At 33.5% G+C, this 21,638-nt stretch overlaps 1 protein-coding gene across 1 annotated transcript; it reads left to right on the forward strand.

Moving 5' to 3' along the window:
* Window positions 1-15,802: 15,802 nt before the first annotated feature.
* Window positions 15,803-16,717, forward strand: LOC101419874 (olfactory receptor 52E4-like). Its single transcript, XM_012529610.2, has one exon. It carries the CDS (start codon window positions 15,803-15,805, stop codon window positions 16,715-16,717), a length of 915 nt encoding a protein of 304 aa, XP_012385064.2.
* The last annotated feature ends 4,921 nt before the right edge of the window (window positions 16,718-21,638 follow it).

Consider the following 21,638-nt stretch of genomic DNA (forward strand, 5'->3'; position numbering starts at 1 on the left):
AGAAAGAAAGAGGACCCTATCTCATACACGATATAAGAATTAACTCAAAATGAATCAAAGACCTAAATATAAAAAGTAGATCATGAAATGCCTCTAAGAAAATGTATGGAAATACATTCAAGACCTGGTAGTAGGTGGTGATTTCTTAAACATTACACCAAACCCTGCGCAATTAAAAAAAAATGGATAAATGGTACGCCTCAAACTTAAACATTTTTCAGATTCAAAGGATTTTGTCAAGAAAGAGAAAAGGCAGCCCACTCAAAGGCAGAAAATGTTTGAAAAACACATATCTGATAAATTTTGATTCCCAGGCTATCCAAAGAGATCAAAGAAATAATAAAAGAGCAAGCAACACAATAAAAAAACGTGGGCAATAGACTTAAATATTTTTCCAAAAAGGAAATGCAAATGATAGAAAATTACATGAAAAGCTGTTCACTATCAATAGCTATTAGGGAAATGCAAATCAAATGTACAGTGAGATATCATCTCATACCTTATAGAATGTCCATTATTTAAAAACAGAAAATGGTAAGTACTGGAGAGGATGTGGACATTTAGGAAAACTCTCTCACTGTTGGTGGGAATGTAAAATGTTCCTACCTCTGTGGAAGACAGTTTGATGGTATATCAGGAAGTTAAATATAGAACTGCCCTATGGTCTGGCAATCCCTCTACTAGGAATTTATCCAGAAAAACTGAAATCAGTGATGTGAACAGACATTTGCACACCAGTAGTCACAGTGGCATTATTCACTATTGCCAAAAGATAGAAGCACTCCAAGTGTCCATCAATCAACGAGTGGATAACAAAAATGTAGTGAAACATGCGATGGAATACTATGTTGCTGTAGGAAGAAATGAGACTGGTACTTGTATGATAACATTGGTGAATCTTGAAGACATGCTGACCATAATAACTCAGACACAAAAGCACAAATATTATATGGCCTCACTAATATGAACTAAATATGAAGAATAAACACATAGAGTTACAATTTAGAGTATAGGTTACTCAGAGATAAGTAATAGGAGGGTTGAGAAAGAGTACTGATATTTAATGTATGTAGAATTTTTCGTTAGCTTGACTGTACAAGGGTGGAAATAGAGTTGATGGTAACACATTATAGTGAGTATAACTAACATCGCTGGTTTATAAATGGAATTGTGGCTGAAAAGGGTGATCTAGGAATGTAAATGTCAGTTGAAAGAAAACTAGAGAACAATCTAGGGACTGAAGAACATAGTGAACCCAGATGAGAATTGTGGTTAGTAGTACAAATACAAGAATGGTATTCTATGACTTTGAACAATTGTACTGCACTATTACAAGGTGGTAAAAATATGGTGATGCATGGAAAAAATACAATTAATGTAAGTTACAGACTATAGTTAACAGCATATAGAATTAGTGCATCAATGTTGAAGAAGATACTATATCAACTTTAAGGGTCAATAAAAAGGGGTGTGGGATTTTTCCCTTTAAACGTTCAAAGACCTGGTAGTAGGTTATGACTGCCCAGTTCTGTAATGAAGTGAGAGCTACTGAGGGAACACTTTGGAAGGATTGTACAAGGCATGGGAATGAAACACACAGGGAAACATGTGGTAGAATGTAGACTGTGTTTAACAGCACAAATATGAGAATGTTTTCTCATGAACTATAAACAATGTAAAATATTAATAAATATTGTTGATAATAGGGCATATGGAAAAGTATAACAAATGCATGCTATCAGCCATAGTTAATGTTAACAGTCTGATGATGCTCTTTTGTATTCTCTAACGTATGTTCCACAGCAATGTAAAGTGTTGGTGGAGGGTTGTTTCATGGGAATTCTACACATTATGCATGATTGTTTTGTAAGTTCACAATTTCTCTAATAATATATATATGTATAAAGAATAAAAGAGAAAAATTAATCAATAAATTCTTCATAGTATTAATATAAAATAAAACAGAAAAACATAAAAGTCTTAATAAATACAGAAAGACATATTTGATAAAATCGAATATCAATTCCTGATAAAAGTTTCAGAAAACTATGAAAGGAAGGGAATTTCTTCAATTTAAAAAAAGATATCTATAACAATCAGATAATTTATATCACGCTTAATGACGAAAAGTATTTTCTATCTGGAAAATTGAAAAACAATCTTTATGTATCATATCTATGCAACTTTGACTGCTTTTTCAAGCCTGTTTATTAAGGCAAGTAATCATTTAAGGCAAATTAAAATAATTGATATTGCAAAAAGAAGTAAAATTCTTTACTGTGGATAACATAATTTCTGGTTGAAATTCTCATCTGCTCTACATAAAAGGAAATGAGAACAAATATGTGAGTTTGAGAAGGTTAAAACTAAGAAGATCAATATAAAAAAATCACACATTCTTGTTATGCTATTGATGTTCTTTTAAAAAATGAAATACAAATATTTACTATAGCTTCAAAATATAAAGTTTTTAGGGATACATTTTATAAAAGGTACACAAGATCTAAATAGGGCAATCAAAAAGTTAGTGTTGAGAGAAATTAATGAAGATATTTATAAGTAGAGATATATTTACTGTTCAGGTCTGAAACCTCAATGTTGTAAATATTTCAATTTACTCAAAATTGATATATAGATTTATTCAAAGATTATCATAATTTTCACCAGGCTTTCATTATAAAAACTGACAAGCTGATTCTGAAATTTATGGGAAATATAAAGTACCTAGAATAGCCAAAATCCCTTGACAAATATAAGAAATTTGGAGGGTTTACATTAATCAATGTAATCAATCAGTGTGATAATTGCATATATATATATAAAGGAATTGATCAATAGACCAAGACAGTAAGTTTCCAAGTGGACCCACACACATACATGGTCAATTAATCTTTAAGAAATTGCTAAATTAATTCAATATAGAATGGATCATTCTGTAACAATTGCACAACCATATACATAAAAACAAACTTCAATCTGTATTTATACCTCATAAAATATTAAGAAAAAAGGGATGAGCATACTAAGTGCACAACCAAAAACTATAAAACTTCTATGAGAAAATATAGTAGAAGATATTTATGACTTTGGGTTTAGAAAAATTTTCTTCAATAAGACACCAAAAGCCTGACTTATTTTTAAAATTATTGAATTGAATTCCATAAAAAATATGGATTTCCTGCTTCCAAAAGGACATTAAGAGAATGAAGACACATAACTATCTGTGAGATAATATTTGTGAATTAGATATCTAAAAATGAACTTGAATCCAAAGCATAAAAAGATTCTTAAGATGAAATAAAAGGAAACCAGTAACCCCATAAAAATGGGCAAAAGGTTTGAATGAACTTTTCACCAAAGAATATATACAGATTGTCACTGAGCATGTGAAAATACGTTCAAAGATTATTAATAATTAGCTCATGCAAATTAAAAACTCAGCAAGATATAATTACGCTCTATTATGATGTCCAAAATTTTAAAAGATTTATTGTAGCATGTGCTAACAAGGATCTGAGGAACTAGTGCCGTCATACACTGATGTTGTAAACGTAAATGCTACAACCACTTTAGAAAAAAAAAAACTTTACAGTTTCTTAACTGTAAATTTACAAATGCCATATGGCAAAGCTGTTTCATTCCTTTACATTTTTTACCAATTTCAAAGCCTATTTTCATGCAATATCTTGTATACACATGTTCTTAGTGGATTTATTTGCAATATTTAAAAGTTGGAACCAACCCAAACACCTATCAATATGTAAGTTGATCCACATAATATATTATTCACAAATATAAAGGACTGAATTAATGATACAGAAAACAATATGAATGAGTCTCAAAATAATTACACTTAGAGCCAGAACATGAAACATATTGCATGATTCTCTTTATATATATAAATTACTAAAAAATTCAACCTAATCTATAGTCACTAAAACAGACCAGGATTTCCTTAGGAATGGAGATTAGGCTTTAGGGAAAGTCTTACTTCCCTTTTAGGGATCGACTTCAAAGGCACATTTTTAACTTTGGAGGGTAAAGGGCATGTTTATTATCTTAAGTACAGAGAAGGTTTTGAAAGTGAATACGTATGGCAAAATGTGCTAAGTTAGTCCTTCGAATATGTGCTGTTTATTGTATGTCAAATAAACCTCGATAAAGGGTAGAAAACATGTTTTTTTTTTTAAAATCCTCAATGACTTCCATTCTTATTCAGAGCATAAACTAAATATAACAGTATCAGCATGGGTCTACATGAAACAGGTCCTGACAATATCCATGAAATTTTCTCACACTTTTCTCTCCTTTGCTTCCCCAACCATATTGGCTTCCTGGTTTATTTGGTCGTTGTTGTTGTTGTTGTTGTTTCCACATTTCATGTACTGTGCAAAATTTGCATTGCCATTTTCTTTTCCTAAAATTCTCATCAGAAATTACCGTGTTAAAACTTTCATTGCCTTCAAATCTTTTCTCATAAATCTCCTGCTGATATTTTTCCAGAAAATTCTGTATGTAAATATACCCTCTTTATTAAACTCTTTATTAACAACCCAAGTCAGTTCTGGCCAAGATGAAACAAACACACTACAGTCAATCTCTCCCATTTATTAAAACTAGATTATAGAAAAATTCAAAAAGGGCTACCGGAGGACTCTAGGCACTATACAAATCAGGCAGATGGACACAGGAGTCAAAACTTGAAGTCCCTTTCTCCCTTCTTCCCTCCCTCCCACCTTCCTTCTTTCTTCCTTCCTTCCTTCTTTCATGTCATGAACTGAAGATGCCATGGTGGTATACAGAGATATAATTCTCACAGAAATACAGTCTATTTGATCATAGCAATATGTTTACAGACCCAAACTAACTGGAAAATATGAGGAGAATTCTGGAGTGATTAGAGCTAGGTAAGGCAATCTTTCTGTGTCTTAACTTACACATCAACTTACACCGAGTTATCCTTGAGTTACACAACCATGAGACAGAGTGTCAAAAAGTAGCAAATCAATGAGGACTGAACTACAGTGAAAACCACCCCCAAATCTCAAACTGAGTGAAAATACATTAGATAAACTCAAAACATCCTAGAAGAGGCTTTGAAAACTGAGAATTCACTGAAACCATCACAGGCAAGAAAAAACTTGTGGTGTGAGCCTAATCAATGGAAATTATATATTCCTCAATTTGCCAAGTTAACAGGCTCTAACAGATTATCTAGAAGGAAAACATGAAATTTCATTTCCATGACTATTGCCATTGTGCAATTACTTAATTGAAATTTTAAAAACATCTTACAATGCTTCGAGAAGTGATCCAGGGAAAACTCAATGACAGTCACAAACAGTATTAAGTGTTTAGAGATGCGAGAGAGATCATTTTGCATGAGGTTGCTCAGTGAAGACATAGCAGAGGATATGGGAGTTACCCTGTGTAGAAAGATTGGTAGAATTTCAGTAGGCAAAGACTTAGAGGCCTAGGTAAATGAAACAAGCATGATATTTTTGGAGGGAATTTGGTTGGCTTCCTTCTGAAACTTCCAACTGTGCAATTAGCCAAATGAAGCACTTTCAGTTCTTGAAGATATCGAAAAGGGATACATTGTTCCATTCCAATCATTTTGTGTTACTGATGAGTTGTGTCAGTCTGATTAACTCCTCATTGCCAAACCTTACCTAAAACTTAGTTTGTTCAATTGTGACCATGTTCTTGAAGATATCGAAAAGGGATACATTGTTCCATTCCAATCATTTTGTGTTACTGATGAGTTGTGTCAGTCTGATTAACTCCTCATTGCCAAACCTTACCTAAAACTTAGTTTGTTCAATTGTGACCATGTTGTGATCAGTGATCTGGATCCACTGTCTTCCCAGACAGATATATTTTCTTGGGTCTCATGATCCCATAATTATTCACTCTATCATCCAATTAAAAAAAATTGATAATTCAATTTAAATAGAAGAGAAGGTTGTAATTTATGATTAAGTATGATGCTTTTGATAATTACTACTTAGAAACAACTTCTCTATTGCTTCCAAAGTTCAAGCACTTTATTTGCAGTTTTCTAATTAACATATTATCAGATATGCTAGGCTAAGTAAGAAAAGGAATTATTCACCAGGCTTTAATTAACCTTTCTAACTAATCATGCTTTAACATACTTAGAACAAAAGATAATTATTTAACTTACTTACTGAAGTGCTGAGGGAAGTTCCCTTTCAATCATCAGGCCAACTGGGCTTGATGTCAGTTTACATCTCCATATGTCTCATCCCAGGGCCCTGGCTGAAGGAGGAGTAGCTATCTGCGGCATACTATGACAAGACAAATTACTGGAAGGATGAAGCAAAGCAACATCTTGCAATCACACTTATATAAGTTCTCTATTTTTACCATGTTAGTTAACACTGCCTGTATCAAAGAAAAATCACATAGCCATGCATCAAAGCAATATGTTAGAGAAGTATGCATACTCTACCAATAATGAAAGAGCTATGAATATATTATGAAGAATGTAGTAGTTTCCAAATGTCCCATAATTTGCATTTTATGAACTTGGGGAGCTTTGAAGAAACTGTGAGGTTCTCTCTCTACCTAATGATTCAGAATATCCAGGGTCCTGACTTAAAATCTATATTTTTATCTAAAACTCCATAAGCTACTACATGAAGTTGTAATCCATGGCTATTAAACCAGTCTTTCATTATTTTTTATAGTAATTAAATGGTACACGTTAGTTTACTTCCTGATTACATCCACTTGAAGGGAATTCTGTTGTCAGTAATATAATTGCCTGGCAGAATGCTGCTAAAAAGCTACATGCTCAATAAAGCTCTGAAGTATCTTCTTTTATTTTATAATCCCAGTTATTAGCTAAGGAAACATATGCCTTTTAAAAGTGAGTCAAAAAGATAATGTTATGAATTCATGGAATGTAAAAGATAGTTTTGAAGTATTATCAGAATCTGAAATAGATACATAAGGTAGAATATGTTCATGCAATGAGAAAGAAAAGTATGACCAAAATAGTGAAAGGTCACCCTATTGCCATGTGTTCCAGAAAGTCCAGTGAGCAAGCCCTTTCTCATCGATTTGCCATGAATATCAGGGTCTTCCTGTACTCAAAGTTCTACTACATTCACTCTTTTCCTCCAAACTGATTGTTTTCAATATACACTAAATTGGTGCCATTTTCTTTATTATTTCTTAAATAATACTTTGGATGTGTTCATTAATTATTTAAGCAGTAGTTTGACATATTGTAACATGCATGTAATTTGAATCTGAAATCTTCATTCTGCTACATTGAGTTATAGTTAAGTATATATGTAACTTGTTTGAGTTTCACTCTCCTCTTCTTTATTGGTACAATAATTGCTATGTTTCTGGATTCTTTGGAAGACAAAATAAAATAATGTATGTAAAGTATAGTGTGGAAGAAGGCATACAGTGGAGGATAATGGGAAGGTGAATGGTGAATAGAATCACTAAAACCTTTTATTTTGTAGAGATAGACTATGTAGGTTGAGCAGGTGACTGCAAGGTAGGAAATAAATTAGTTTTTTTGAGCAGAGAACAATATTAGTACAAGCCAATAATGGTAGATTCTGAGGTAGAAAAATGTGAAGACATACACTGCCTTTTATTTCTGACACTGACACTTGAATTGACAAATTCTAAAAGAAAGAACACAGAGGGAGAGAAGAACAACCTTCTACAATTTATTTCCATAGCTGATGAAAAATAGATATTACAGTTGCTATATTAAGTACCAGATGTATAGATTCATAAAAAGCGCCTATATGACCTCAGATTTTTCATGACCAATATATTCATCAAAATATAAAAGTGTCTTTTAAATGAGAGAATAAGCATAAATTCTTATATGATACAAAATTGGTACAATTGTCCTCTTGAGAAGTGTTTAAAGGCCTACTCACATAAAGAAAGATGAATGCATAAAAATAACTATGAATATTATATTGAGCCATGGAGACACTATAAAAATAAGAAAAGAAATTGCCATATTTCTCAATTGAAAAACAAAACATACAAAATAACCAAAACTATAACTCTGGAAAAATTTTTCAAAAGTTACTTCAATAACTATTGAAAACAAGTACATACATTTTGCAGGTATATGAAAGATAAAGCAAAGTACTAAGGAAAAGTTAGTTTTCTACAGGGTAAGATGAAAAGCAGCACCTCATGTTTTATATAATTTAAGAAATACACTTTATGAAACAAAAGGTAATATCACTACTAATAATATCATATAACATCTATTGAACGTTTATAATGTTTTATGCATTTTGTTTTGTACTTTTAGTAGTTCCCATTTGTAACCATGTAAGCTGAAGTTAAGAAGTTAAGTAACTCACAGAGGCATTAGTAATTAAATGATAAAGTAAGATTTGAAATTGCTTATTGAACTATAGGGACAATAACACTAAACTCTCTGATATGAATTGATACAGAGTATAAAATAGTTAAACAAAGAATAAGAAAACATTTAGGGTATTATGTGGCATTATTTTATTTGTATAGAATTATATAAAACGATGAACATAGATGTTCAGGTAGAAATGAGAATGGAATGAGGAGGATTTATTTATCCAATCAAGTCAGAAACAATTATTAAAATCTTTGGAGGGAACATAATGGAAATATGGACTGAATAATGAACATGAACCATGAGAAAATTGCTGTAACTGAGAGACAACATGTATAAAGGTGGAACAGAAAAGACATTTAAACATAAGCCATGTAAATAAATGAGCGGATGATCAAAATCAACATATAAAATGGACAATATGATATTAAAATTATAAATACATATATGTATTTTGGACAAGCCCTCATATATATCTTAATAAACTTATCGAAACACAAGGATGAGCCATATCATTTATCTTGCAGTCCATTCCTCATGTCACTACTATTGAGGTAATTTTGTTACTTTGTGCAGTAGGGGTACTGGAAGTAATGGGGGTGTGCACAGCTGGACCTGACTTCCATTAGTCCCTGAAGAAGCAGCAAAAAGTAGTGTGGTCAAAAGGAATTTTAGGTTCATGATGTGGGTTTAAAATGGGAGGCTTCATAACAATTTGACCCAGCTTTTAAACATTTCCCCTCCCTGGAGAGAATGTCTCATGCTTTCCCAGGGGAGCTACTTCTGCATAAATAAAGTGTCCCTCTTGAGGGATGTGCCAAGAAGGCTGGTCTGACACTGCAAAGCAGGTAGAACTTTTTAAATGAGAAGGGAAAACAGGCCATATTTGACATACTTGTGGAGTTCCCCACAGGAAGGCTCAGATAGCTGGGGCAGCTCAGCAAAGTGGATACTGAGGAAAGTTTCTGGAAGGAACATCAGGTACTATCACTTACGGATGCATCTTGAATGAAAGTGCCAGCTGCCTTTATTGCAGCTGCCATCCTAGACTGTAGGGGTAGCACCAGCCACTGTAGGGCTGCACTTCTGTGCAGATATGGCCTAAGGAGTGGTAAGAGTCCAGAATCATGGATTGTGCCAAGGAGAGCAATGTTCTGGTCAGTAGAGTAACCTCATTGGATAGTTTTCTATAGTCTGTTAGCTGTAAGGCTTTAAGTTTATCTATTGCACTGTGAACTGCAAACTCCAATAGCAGTGCCTGTTTCAGCTGTGTTAAAACTGTGTTTGAGGCTCATATTCAGTAATGTGACAGTGTTTTTCAAAAATAGAGGTAAACAAAAATGCAAATAACCTTGAGTTAAAGAGTTCCGTGTATGCCAACTCTAACCCACAAATTCCATGCTTCAGGATAATATTCTCATAATTTTCATATTCATCCAGGACTGAAAATCTTTTACAGATGAAGGATTTATAAATTCTCTCAGTCCTGAAAGTTTTACCCACTTCTTCTCTAAGTGTACACTGTATGCTTGGGATAGTTGATGCTGCTTTAAAAAACAATCCTATATTTCATTTGAACAAGGATATTGACATTCAGTTTAACAGTAGTTTGGTGAGACTGAGCTGCTTGGTCACTTTTGCTCTAATGAATTTCATGTTTATATTATTTGTATAGCATTAGATATACATTTTAGAAGAAAACCTTTTCACCAAGATTTATATCCATGAATACAACTAATGAAAAATTATTCCAGGTCCTGTTTACAAACCATCAAGTGTTCAAGACATTTTGTTAGACACATCAGTGCCTTATCTTATTTAATAACCACAAAAGTCTATGACATTGAGTGTATACTTATCTCAAAATCTACAGGTAAGTAAAATAAGTATCATGGTATGATTTGTTTGAGGTCATTAGGAAATAGAAGAGTGAGGACATAAACCCGGCTTTGCCTGGTTCCAAAGAAGTGGTCCAGAACACCACATTCACTCACTCATAATCACCCCACATATACAGATGATAAGGAGAGAAGACTTGGTAAACCTGACATTCAGCCAACATCATTTGGTCAGGATAACCTAATAAGAAGATATGAAACCAGATAAATTATAGGGCCTTTATTAAGTCCATAGCCTTGTTAATTCTGAGAATTAAAAGGTGAGGAAAAGCTATTTTATCTCGAAAGTTAAACTCTGTCAATGAAGAGTGACTGTCAGGAGTACTGTGTTGAGAAAGTCTAGTTCTTGGTATAGATAGCTTATTTTTAAAATAATGCAATGACCCCACACCATATCTCTTCTTCCATCTCACTACCATCACATTTTTTGAATGTAACATTTAAAAGAAAATAAAGAAGAAAAAAAGGAAAAAAAAATGCCATGACATATGTTTGTAGTCTTATTTAAACACCAAATACAGGAATTCACTTTTGCTAGATATGCCAGATGTCTGTAACCAGTGAGTTAGAAGTCTTGAACTGAACAGTAATGAAATGTGTAATAACCCCAATGTTAGCAGAAACACAAATACTCAGGAGAGGACTCAATTCTCCTGTGAATGTTACAGAGAACTTTCATCAATTGGACATCATTAGACCCTCAAAACTCAAAAGTTCTCAAAATTTACCATTCTTTTATTTCACACTTGAAAGAATTGAAAGTTCCATCTTATATGCATGTGAGGACTGTGAGTTTCTAAGGTGGATCTATTTATCTGATGGTATTACCTGCACAATAGGAAATAGAGTTAGATGTGCTATTGGGGAACATCAGGTTGTATTTTCTACTTTTTAATTACAGGATATCTAGTCAAAAATGGTCCCACCAAAAAATCCACTTTCATTTCTTTGATATTCTGCCCCCACAATCAGCTTGCTTTTCTTTTCTCTTATTGCTTAAAGCTACCCCAATTCTTGCCTTAGTATTTCCCCACCCTCTGGCTCATAGACCACCCTACCAAACACCACCATCCAACCACATGCAATAAACAGGTTTCATTGCCAGTCGACCTTTTTGCTATTTTAGAAGAGTATACTGCAAATATTTTTCATTTTAGGTTTTGACTACTGAATACTACAGGGCATCTAAAAGGAGGAAAGTAAAATAGGCACGAGTGTTTTACTATACTGTACAAAATATTTCCATAATTGTCCCAGGCCTATACCCTTCAAATACCTGTGCAATGATAAAAAAAAAATCTTATCACTACAAATATTATTATGTCAATACATGCCAAAAAAAGCACATTTCCAAAGGTTTCCAGATATTAACACAGAGTTGGAGATGTGTTCAAATTGTAGGTTACTCTAAAACATATTCTTTAGATGACTTAAACATTTTTTCCCCTCTAAACCTGGTATAGTAACATCTCTTTTATAGATAAATTTGAAATTTGAATGAGACTATCTTTATTAGTCTTCACAGAATATTAATTAGTTTACCTTATTATCTCTGACTTCATTGCAAATTATTGTACTCAGATTTTAGGTAATTTAGTTTTGACCCTTAATTAAGGGACATAAATTAATATTCTATTATAATGAAATAATCTGTGTATAAAATAAGGTCAAATGGACTATTATATTAAAGCAAATTATACCCTTTGATTATAAAATATTAAATATGACATTGATTGTTACTATAATTATTTCTTTATATTATTTCTTTATGGGAAATAAAAAAAAAACAGGAACTAAACTGAGAGGCATAATCTCTCCCAATTTCAACACCTATAAACATTGTGTGTTTTGATTTAAGGAATATGTTTAAATGCACAAATCCTAACTGTATATTTTCAACAAATGAATATACCTATATATCCTATACAACTATAAATATATAGATATTTCCATAACCTCAAAAAAATGCTGTGCTTCTTCACAATAAATCCTTGCCTCCTTCACACCTTAGATAATCACTTCCCTGAAATTTTTCAGCATATGTTTGTCTATCATAGAAGTTCATATAAATGCACTCATATAGTATGTGTCCCTTTGTAACTAGCAGCAGTCATTAACATAGGGCAATGATTTTGAGATTCATCAATGTTGTTACACTTATCAGAAATTGATCACTATTTATTGATGAATAGAATTTTTAAAAAGATTATTTATTTGTTTATTTATTTATTTCTTCCCCTACCATTCCCCCCATTGTCTGCTCTCTGTGTCCATTCGTTGTGCATTCTTCTGTGTCTGCTTGTATTCTCATTAGGCAGCTCCGGGAACTGATCCTGGGACCTTCTGGAGTGGGAGAGAGGCAATCATTCACTTGTACCACCTCAGCTCCCTGATTTGCTGCGTCTCTTATGATCTCTCCTCTGTGTCTCTTTTAGGTTGTGTCATCTTGCTGCACCAGCTCTCTGTGTGGGCCAGCACTCCTGAGTGGAGGGAGCAGCACTCCTGAGCAGGGCAGTACTCTGCACAGGCCATCACTCTGCATGGGCCAGCACTCTGCATGAGCCAGCTCACCACACAGGCGAGTTTGCTCTCACCAGGAGGCCCTGGGCATCGAACCCTGGATCTCCTATATGGTAGATGGAAGCCCAATTGCTTAAGCCACATTCTCTTCCTACTGAGTAGAATTGCATTGAGTAAATTTTCCACACCTCTGTATTCACTTATTGAGGAGCATTTGCTTTCTTTGTATGAGCATGCTTTAGTTGCTCTTGGGTAAATATCTGTGAATTATATTGTTATAAGCAATGATTTACGGGCTGCATGATTAAATTTATGATTACCTACTATTTATCAAACTGTACTTTTTGCAATTGACACTATCAATGTAAAAGAGTGTTGCTTGAAGTCCTTTCCAAAATTTGGTGTTGTCATGCTTTTAAACTTAAGTACTTTAGTGGATGTGTTGTGATATTGCATTGTAGTTAAAAGTTGTATTACCTGATGACTAATGATTTTAACATAATGTTAATAGTATAGTTTCCTTTAAAAATTTTTAGTATAGGACTTTCTCTTCTTTTTCCATTACTTGTTTTCCTTATTTTTAGTTGTAAGTATATTTTATGAATCCTTGGCCAAATCTTTTGTCTTAAAAAAGGACTGTGGATATTTTCCTCCAGTATGTGCCCTAATTTCAAAATTTGAAAATTAATTTCATTTTGATGACATCTAATGGATTAATATTTTATGGTTATTGGATTTTATATTCTAAGAAACCATTTTTTCACTAGTTGCAAATACTCCTTTTTTTGTATTTTAAAGAATTTGATCTAGATCTGCTATAGAAAAGTATTTAATATATGTTCAAAGGTGGGTATGAAGGCTAATTTTACATTAGCATGATGATTTCATAAAAAATATTGCAAGAAAAAACAATCCTAACTTCCTTGAATTACTAAATTTGCCACCTTAAAAAATTTAAAAAGCATATAGAATATACCTATTTTTCTTCTTTTTATTAGTACCTTTTTAACCTATTTATTTTTATTCAACTACTACATTGTCTTGGTTATTTTACATTTAGAGGAAATTTGAAGTCCTTAAATATCTGCCACAGACTTTATCTCTTATCAACATATTTTGAGCACTGTCATAATCACTTTAGAATCAGTTTAATTTATTGGTATTGATTATAAATATTTTGAAGTTATTGACCAGTTTGGAGATAATTTATATCTGAATATATTTGAGCATCTCAAACCATGAATATATAATATTTGGATTTCATTTAGGTCATAAAATTTTTAGCAATGTTTTGAAATTTTCAAGGCTTATTTTTAAGTGATTTGTGCAATTGTTTCCATGTTAAGTAGTACTATGAATTTTTATCTTTTTTAATTTTCCAATTATTTGCTAATAGTGTATAAAATGTATTGATTTTTTATGAGCCATTATTAACTTAGATAGTTCTAGATACCTTATTTTTATATAATTTTCACGTCATTCACAAATAGCGCAAATTTGCAACTTTCATTCCAAATTTATACATGTATTTCTTTCTTTTCTTTTTGCCATATTGAAATTGTTAGAAGCTCCAGTAAAAAACTGAATTGCGGCTAGTTGGTGTTTTTCTTTATTACCAATCTAGGGCCAAACCTTTCAGTACTTTACCACTGAGTGATATTACTTCTAGGTTTTTAAGCAATGAATTTCCTCAAATTGAGTGAGATTCCTTTTTTCTGAGTCTACTCCATTTTTCTTTTTAATAATGCCATATGCTGGTGGTGACTTTAAATTCATTTATACCTCTACTAGGATGATCACTTGCTTTTGTATTATTTGTAGCTGCGGCAAATTACAATCTTTATTTGACTGTTAAAATAGAAAAACACTAATGAGTAAATCAATTGAAACATATGCACACAGTCTCATCTTCAGAAAGGTATCACGGTAGTCTTAGGAAAGCAAATGAAAACAGCAGTAAAATCAGAAAAGAAGAACTATGAAAGATAGAGGATACTCATGAGTAGATATCTCTTCAACATCATAGTCAAACTTTTCTTCCCATTCTACACTTTATCTCACTTTTCAAAACAGTTTGGATAGTTTTCCCTTAATGATCTATACAACTACGTAACTAATGTATCTTGGAAGACTTACAAAACTTCAGGCTACTGCAAAGGTTTTCTCCACATACTAGTATGGAATGATAAGCCCTTGCTCTAAATGCTATCTTGAAACCTACAACTATCAGAAAGGTTGTTTCTATCACCCACACTCCCGTGTATGTTAAATGGGATAGGAAATGATTTGAATATCTCTAGTATTCTCTAATTCACATTTAATTATTTATTAATTTTCATTGCATTACTTTTCAACATGGATTTAAGATTCAAATTTAGTTCCCTTTTCTCAAAAAGTCCCATTGCAACTTAAAATTTTTTTAACAAATTGATTTTATTGATACATTTTAATAAAGCATAAATCCATCCAGAATGTACAACCTATGGTATTTGGTTTAATCACACAGTTGTGCATTCATCACTTCAATCATTTTTAGAGGATTTCATTATTCCAATAATAATAATAAACAAAAACTGACAAAAAAATTCATCAACTCTCAATATCTCTGATTTTCATGCTGTATTTCACTCCTATTCTGTTTCCACCTTTCTAGTTTATCAGTATTTATATTCTGTAAATACAGTCTTATATTTGCAATATCACCCCTATTTCTATTTCATATGATGTTTCACTATGTTATACAGTCACATGTTACATTTTTTTAGATTTCCTTCTATTAATAAGCATGATCTCAGAACTTCCTTTCAACCACAGTCATACCCATAAAATACATCTCCTACTTAAAAACACTATATTGTGCTAATTTACTTTTGTTTTTAACAGTTTTATTGATACCCTCTTATATTTACTGCTACCAAGCCACCATATATTCCCTTATGTATCCTGAGAAATACTGGAGATCACCATAAAGTAACCTCCAAGACTCTTCAGCAAGATGTCCTCTCACAATGATTCAGCGACACACCCTTCTGACTTCCTTCTGCTGGGCATACCTGGTCTGGAAGCTTTCCACATCTGGATTGCATTCCCTTTCTTCCTTGTTTATCTTGTAGCATTAGTGGGAAATGTCACTATCTTATTTGTGATCAAGACTGAAGAGAGCCTTCATCAACCCATGTTCTACTTTTTGACTCTTCTCTCCTTTATTGATTTAGGCCTCTCCACTTCTACCATCCCAAAGATGCTCGGCATCTTCTGGTTCAAACTAAGGGAGATAAGCTTCGAAGGCTGCCTCATCCAAATGTTTTTTATCCATAAATACACTGGTATGGAATCTGTTGTGCTCCTGGCCATGGCAATTGACCACTTTGTTGCAATATGCTACCCTCTGAGATATTCCACTATCCTCACCAACAAAGTGGTAGTCATCATGGCCTCTGTTGTAGTGAGGAGGCCAGTTTTCCTTGTCATCATCTTCTGCCCTCTTCTCAAGCGGTTGCCGTTTTGTGGCCATTACATTATCCCTCACACCTACTGTGAACACATGGGAATTGCCCGTCTTGCCTGTGCCAGCATAAGCATCAACATCATCTATGGCTTATTTACCATTGCCACCCTCATCTTCGACTTGATCTTAATTGTTCTCTCATATATTCAGATCTTTCGAGCTGTTTTCCGTCTTCCTTCCAGGGATGCCAGGCTCAAAGCACTTAGCATATGTGGTTCCCACGTCTGTGTCATCTTGGTCTTTTATACACCAGCATTTTTCTCCTTCATGACTCACCGGTTTGGTAGAAATATCCCTCGCTGCATTCATATCCTCTTAGCCAGTCTGTATGTGGTTGTCCCTCCTTGTTTAAATCCAGTTATTATGGTGTTAGGACCAAGCAGATTAGGGACCAGGTTTTGAGAATATTTTTAAAGAAATAATGACCTAAATATATTCAGTTGTTGAAAATATCTTTGTGGCTCATTTTCATGCTATACATATCTCAAGATAACCAAAAGTGAGACCTGATAAAGCACACTTAGGATTTTATAGCAATTTTTGGTGCCTTCAATATTTCTTTTCTGCAATTTCCAGGTTGACTTTTAATATATTTATGTGTTTTTCCTGTTGTGGGAGAGAAAAGATCGTATTTACCAAAAAATATGCAATTATGTATGTACTTGATAGGTGGGGTCAGTGATATTTCCCTGTCACTTGTATAAGCGATGTACAGGTTTGGTAAATAGTAGATTCTACTGTCATACAGCTCTGAAATCTGACTTTGATAAATGGATTAATATTTTGGAATACCATCTTTAACCTAAGTGTTAGTCTAGGATCATTAGTTTTATCTAAGCCATATTTCCTAATATGACCCAGAAGGTAATTGCTATCTGCATATTATCCATCCCTCATTTTGTCTCTGCATGAAAAATCTGTGCCATATCAAGAGTGATTTTGTAAGAAAGCAAACAATCAATAAACAAAATAATGGATTATAGTAAATTGAAACAAAGAAAATAATGGAGAGCATATTAAGCATCCCATCATAGGTGAAGCCTTGAAGAATATGTCAAAGAGAGAGGAACAAGGGAGAATAAATTATTTGGGGAACCTAAGTCTTTTTTGGCATCATATAATCCTGAATTAGTGGAAAAGAGTCCTCTCACTTGTTCATTTGATGCTATTCTCTCTTTCTCTCATATTCATTCTCCTCATATTTTTTACAATTACCTGTTCTCTCTAACATCTATGTACAGACATAAACAAATACTGGTAATTTGGATGAGTCTGAATCTTATTTGGAAGTTCCCTTACATTTCTCACATCTAAAAAGCCCAGGTCAGATTCTAAGGTAAGCAAGCCAGAAGTTTTTACATGTATATGTTTCTATTTCATGTTAACCCATCCTCTGAAACAGGACTGGATAGGGTCATGAATTCTAGGTCAAAGATAATGAGTACATCCACAAGAGTGGGACCATCTGGAATATGAGTACAGAGAGTGAGATATCTTTAAAGAAATAATTAGAAATGCTGTCCTCTTCCTCAGGAAATCTGTTATATCTATATACATACCTCATCTTTATTATTATCATACAAAGAAGAGTGGAGACACAAAAAGATGATATATTTAAGGCAAATGATTAACAAAATTATTGGGTTTATAAACATTACACCTCTTTAAATCAGTTTATCTTTGATGTATTAAAAATAAAATATTGACTTTTTTCTCTGATGGAGAAAAGTAAAGTGGGCAATATTTAGTATGGAAATTAGAGGATAATAAATACATAATTAACCATCTGTGACTATATAGAATACAAGTGCCAACAAAGGGCACATCTATAGACAAAATGATGGTACTCTAAATTATTACAGTGAAATATTTCAAAATTGAATGCAGTATAAGGAAACTGATGGAAGAACAGATGAATAAGAAATAAATGACAAGGAAATGGGATCTATTTTACCACAAATAAATACACAAAAAAGGTGAAATTTTTTCTTAGTTAGAGAACAGAGAAGTACATTTCAGGAGTAAGTATAGCAAATTCAAGGACATAGAGGATATAATTTAAAATAGTGATGCAAGATTGGTAATTTTCATATCTGAATTAGGAGTCAAATAAAAAGATGTTTTGAATTACATAATAAGAAAGGATTTTAAGATCAGACATGAATTTCTATCATTTATCTAGTATTTAAATGTGTTCACCACACATATAGACACATACATTATATAACTTAATTCAATCTTCAAGAAAACCTTCATTGGAAGTGCCATTACTTCCATTTTACTGATGTGGACATGATATACAGAACAGCTGGGTAATTTGCTTGAGCACAAAAGTATTTATTTTCTTTTATTCTCACATAACAAACTTTATTTTTAAAGAGATTTTATGTCACAGAAAAGTTACATCAAATTATTAGGGAGTCCTGTATACCCAAAGCATCTCCTACATTGCAGTCCCACATATTCCAAAAGTAATACATTCAAATGTTAACTTAGTAACCATTTTTGAATCAGTGAAAGGTAGCCTTTACCTGTATATCTGTAGTAGAAACTTGGGACACTATTAAGGAGGCAACTATACTAAATGCAGGCAAAATAATTTATAGGCAAAATATTACAAGTGGAAATTCCAATATGAAAGAAAGAAAAGAGAACACTTTTCATGTAACATACATAAAATACAACTTACCTCTATTGAAAAAAAATGTATCTGCATTATCTCTTTACGTTAAAAATGTTTTCAGTGTTTCATTTTTAGCATTCATCTTGGGCTGGGAAATTAAAGTTTATAGATTACCATTGGTTTGAGAAAAACAGTGACATGTATGTAAATGCATTGCCTTTCCCCCAGCATGGGACATGACTTCCCAGGATGAACCTCCTTGGCACCGAGGGATTACTACCAAGTATCAGCTGATGATATAACTAGAAAATGACCTTGAATAAAAGGGTCAACTCAGACCAGCAGAATATCTCAGTTTACATATAATAACAGGAGTTAAAAATGCTTTTTGACCTGAATCAAGGGGAAAATGGAAAAGACAAATGAGTTTATATGGCTATGAGTCTCCAAAAAGAGACAGGAGGTTATCAGAGGGGTTTCACTTATGAACACCTCAGCAGAGTCCCAGAGACAGATAAAGTAGATACAACCCCGGGTATTGGTTCTTTTGAGGGCTACAGAGACCCACAGGTTCTCTGGACATGGTAGATGGAATTCAGTGCCATGTCAGTTGGCCCTTCTTTGGAGTTTGTGTTTCTGTGTGATGGAGCTGGACTCAGATGTGATCTTTTTCCACAAGCCTCTCCTGTTACTTTTACCAGAACTGTAGTTGGTGCTGGGGTTTAATATATACCCAGGGTACCTGAATCTCTGGACTGACCATATGATAGCCAGGCCCTGAGCATCAATGGACTTCAGCTCCTACACTCTGGTTTATTGGACTTACCCCACTCAGCTAATATGGAGGTGAAGAAGGTCAGTCACCACACCATGGAGCCAAGAGTGCCTACAACTGGAAGCAGAAGGATTGCATCCAGCATCCATGTGGAATCTAAGTCCCCTCTTGATATAGATGTGGAGTGGACACAACCATTCCAAGGTCCACAGGATGGAGGAATAGAATATGGATTAGAGTTGACTTACTGATATTCTATTCATGAACTATTGTGATTAGTAATCGAAGAAAATGTGATATTGGTGTGGAGTAAGTGGCCATGGTGGCTGCGGGGTGTGGGGAATGGGAGGAAGAGATGAGATGTGGGGGCATTTTCGGGACTTGGATTTGTCCTGGGTGATGCGGCAGGGACAGTTACGGGGCATTGTATGTCCTCCCATGGCCCACTGGGTGGAATGTGGGAGAGTGTGGGCTATGATGTGGACCATTCACCATGATGTGTAGCGGTGCTCAGAGATGTATTCACCAAATGCAATGAATGTCTCATGATGATGGAGGAGATTGTTGCTATGGGGGGAGGAGTGGTGGGACAGGGGTGGGGGGTATATAGAGACCTCATATTTTTTTGAATGTAAGATTAAAAAAATAAATAAAGACCAAAAAAATTAAAAAATACAACTTACGTTTTTAATTATTACACTTCTGAAACTATTTGAGTAAGTAACCCTGAAAATTATATCCAAAAAAGATTTTTAAAACTGGCAAATTATCAATGTCACCTTTTTTAGAAATCTAGAATTTAATCAAATGCTTGCAACATCTCAGGGTGTACATATTCAAGAAAAATGCCTGACCCTCAGTACAAATAGTGAGTAAGCATTGTGATATTCAAACTTGTCCTAGTGAAATCCCCCAATATCCAGTACTAGAGTAACCTTAATAATCAATTATCTTCATTTCCAATGAGAACCAACAATCTGACAAACACAGAAGTAGAACAAGACCAGAACAATTTCAGCAATTTCATAGTCACAGTCTCAAAGAATGAACATGAGTTGACCTCTCTGATGGTTCCCAGGAATAATCTACTGACAAGACTGTCTGCATTTAGCTTATCAGATAACTTTTACAGTGCAAAAGCCCTTTTTTCCTTGGAAAAAGGATGGTAGAAAACAAACATATATTTATGTTTACTTTTGCAGCTGCATGGGAAATTTATGACATTTGGGGCAAACAATATATACAAAAGTTTGAAAGTAAAAGTTGAAGGAGATATTTATAGGAGATTTGAAAAGCTCCAATATATTCCTAGGAAGTGAGTGGGCCACATTATGTGTAGGATTTTATGCTTGCCTATGGCTGTGCACATGCCCAAGAAGTCATGAGAAGGCCTAAGCTCTCATGCATGCCTAACTGAGGTTATGTATATGAAAGAAGTAAAGGCTAAATTATAAATCTAAACTAAGTGAATGTTAAAGGTAGGAATGAAACACCTACACACAGAGGACCTCATCAAGTAATAGAAAATTTATTGTTTCCAGGTATTGAAAGAAATCTCCATCCAATAATTAACTGACAATTATGCTAAAGGAGTATCGAGTTCAGTGGAGATAAGAGACAATAATACATACTTTAAAGAACTATATAATAAAAGGCATTAAACTAACAATAAAACTTTTGTTTAAAAGCTATCAAACAATAGAAACAGCAATAAAACCTGAGGATGAGGCATGTTCTTATTTCTAGAGTTGCCATATTTATTTTTGAACATCCAAATTTCAATAAAAACTATGAAATAGGAAAAAAAGAAGATATGGTCTATAAACAGGGAAAAAAAAGCAATTAGTAGAAAATACATCTGAGGAAGCTTGGATATTAGAGCTATTGCACAAAGGCCTTAAAACAACTAGTTGAAATTTTTTCAA

Source organism: Dasypus novemcinctus, chromosome 10 (genome assembly GCF_030445035.2).
Source record: "Dasypus novemcinctus isolate mDasNov1 chromosome 10, mDasNov1.1.hap2, whole genome shotgun sequence".
Taxonomy (NCBI): domain Eukaryota; kingdom Metazoa; phylum Chordata; class Mammalia; order Cingulata; family Dasypodidae; genus Dasypus; species Dasypus novemcinctus.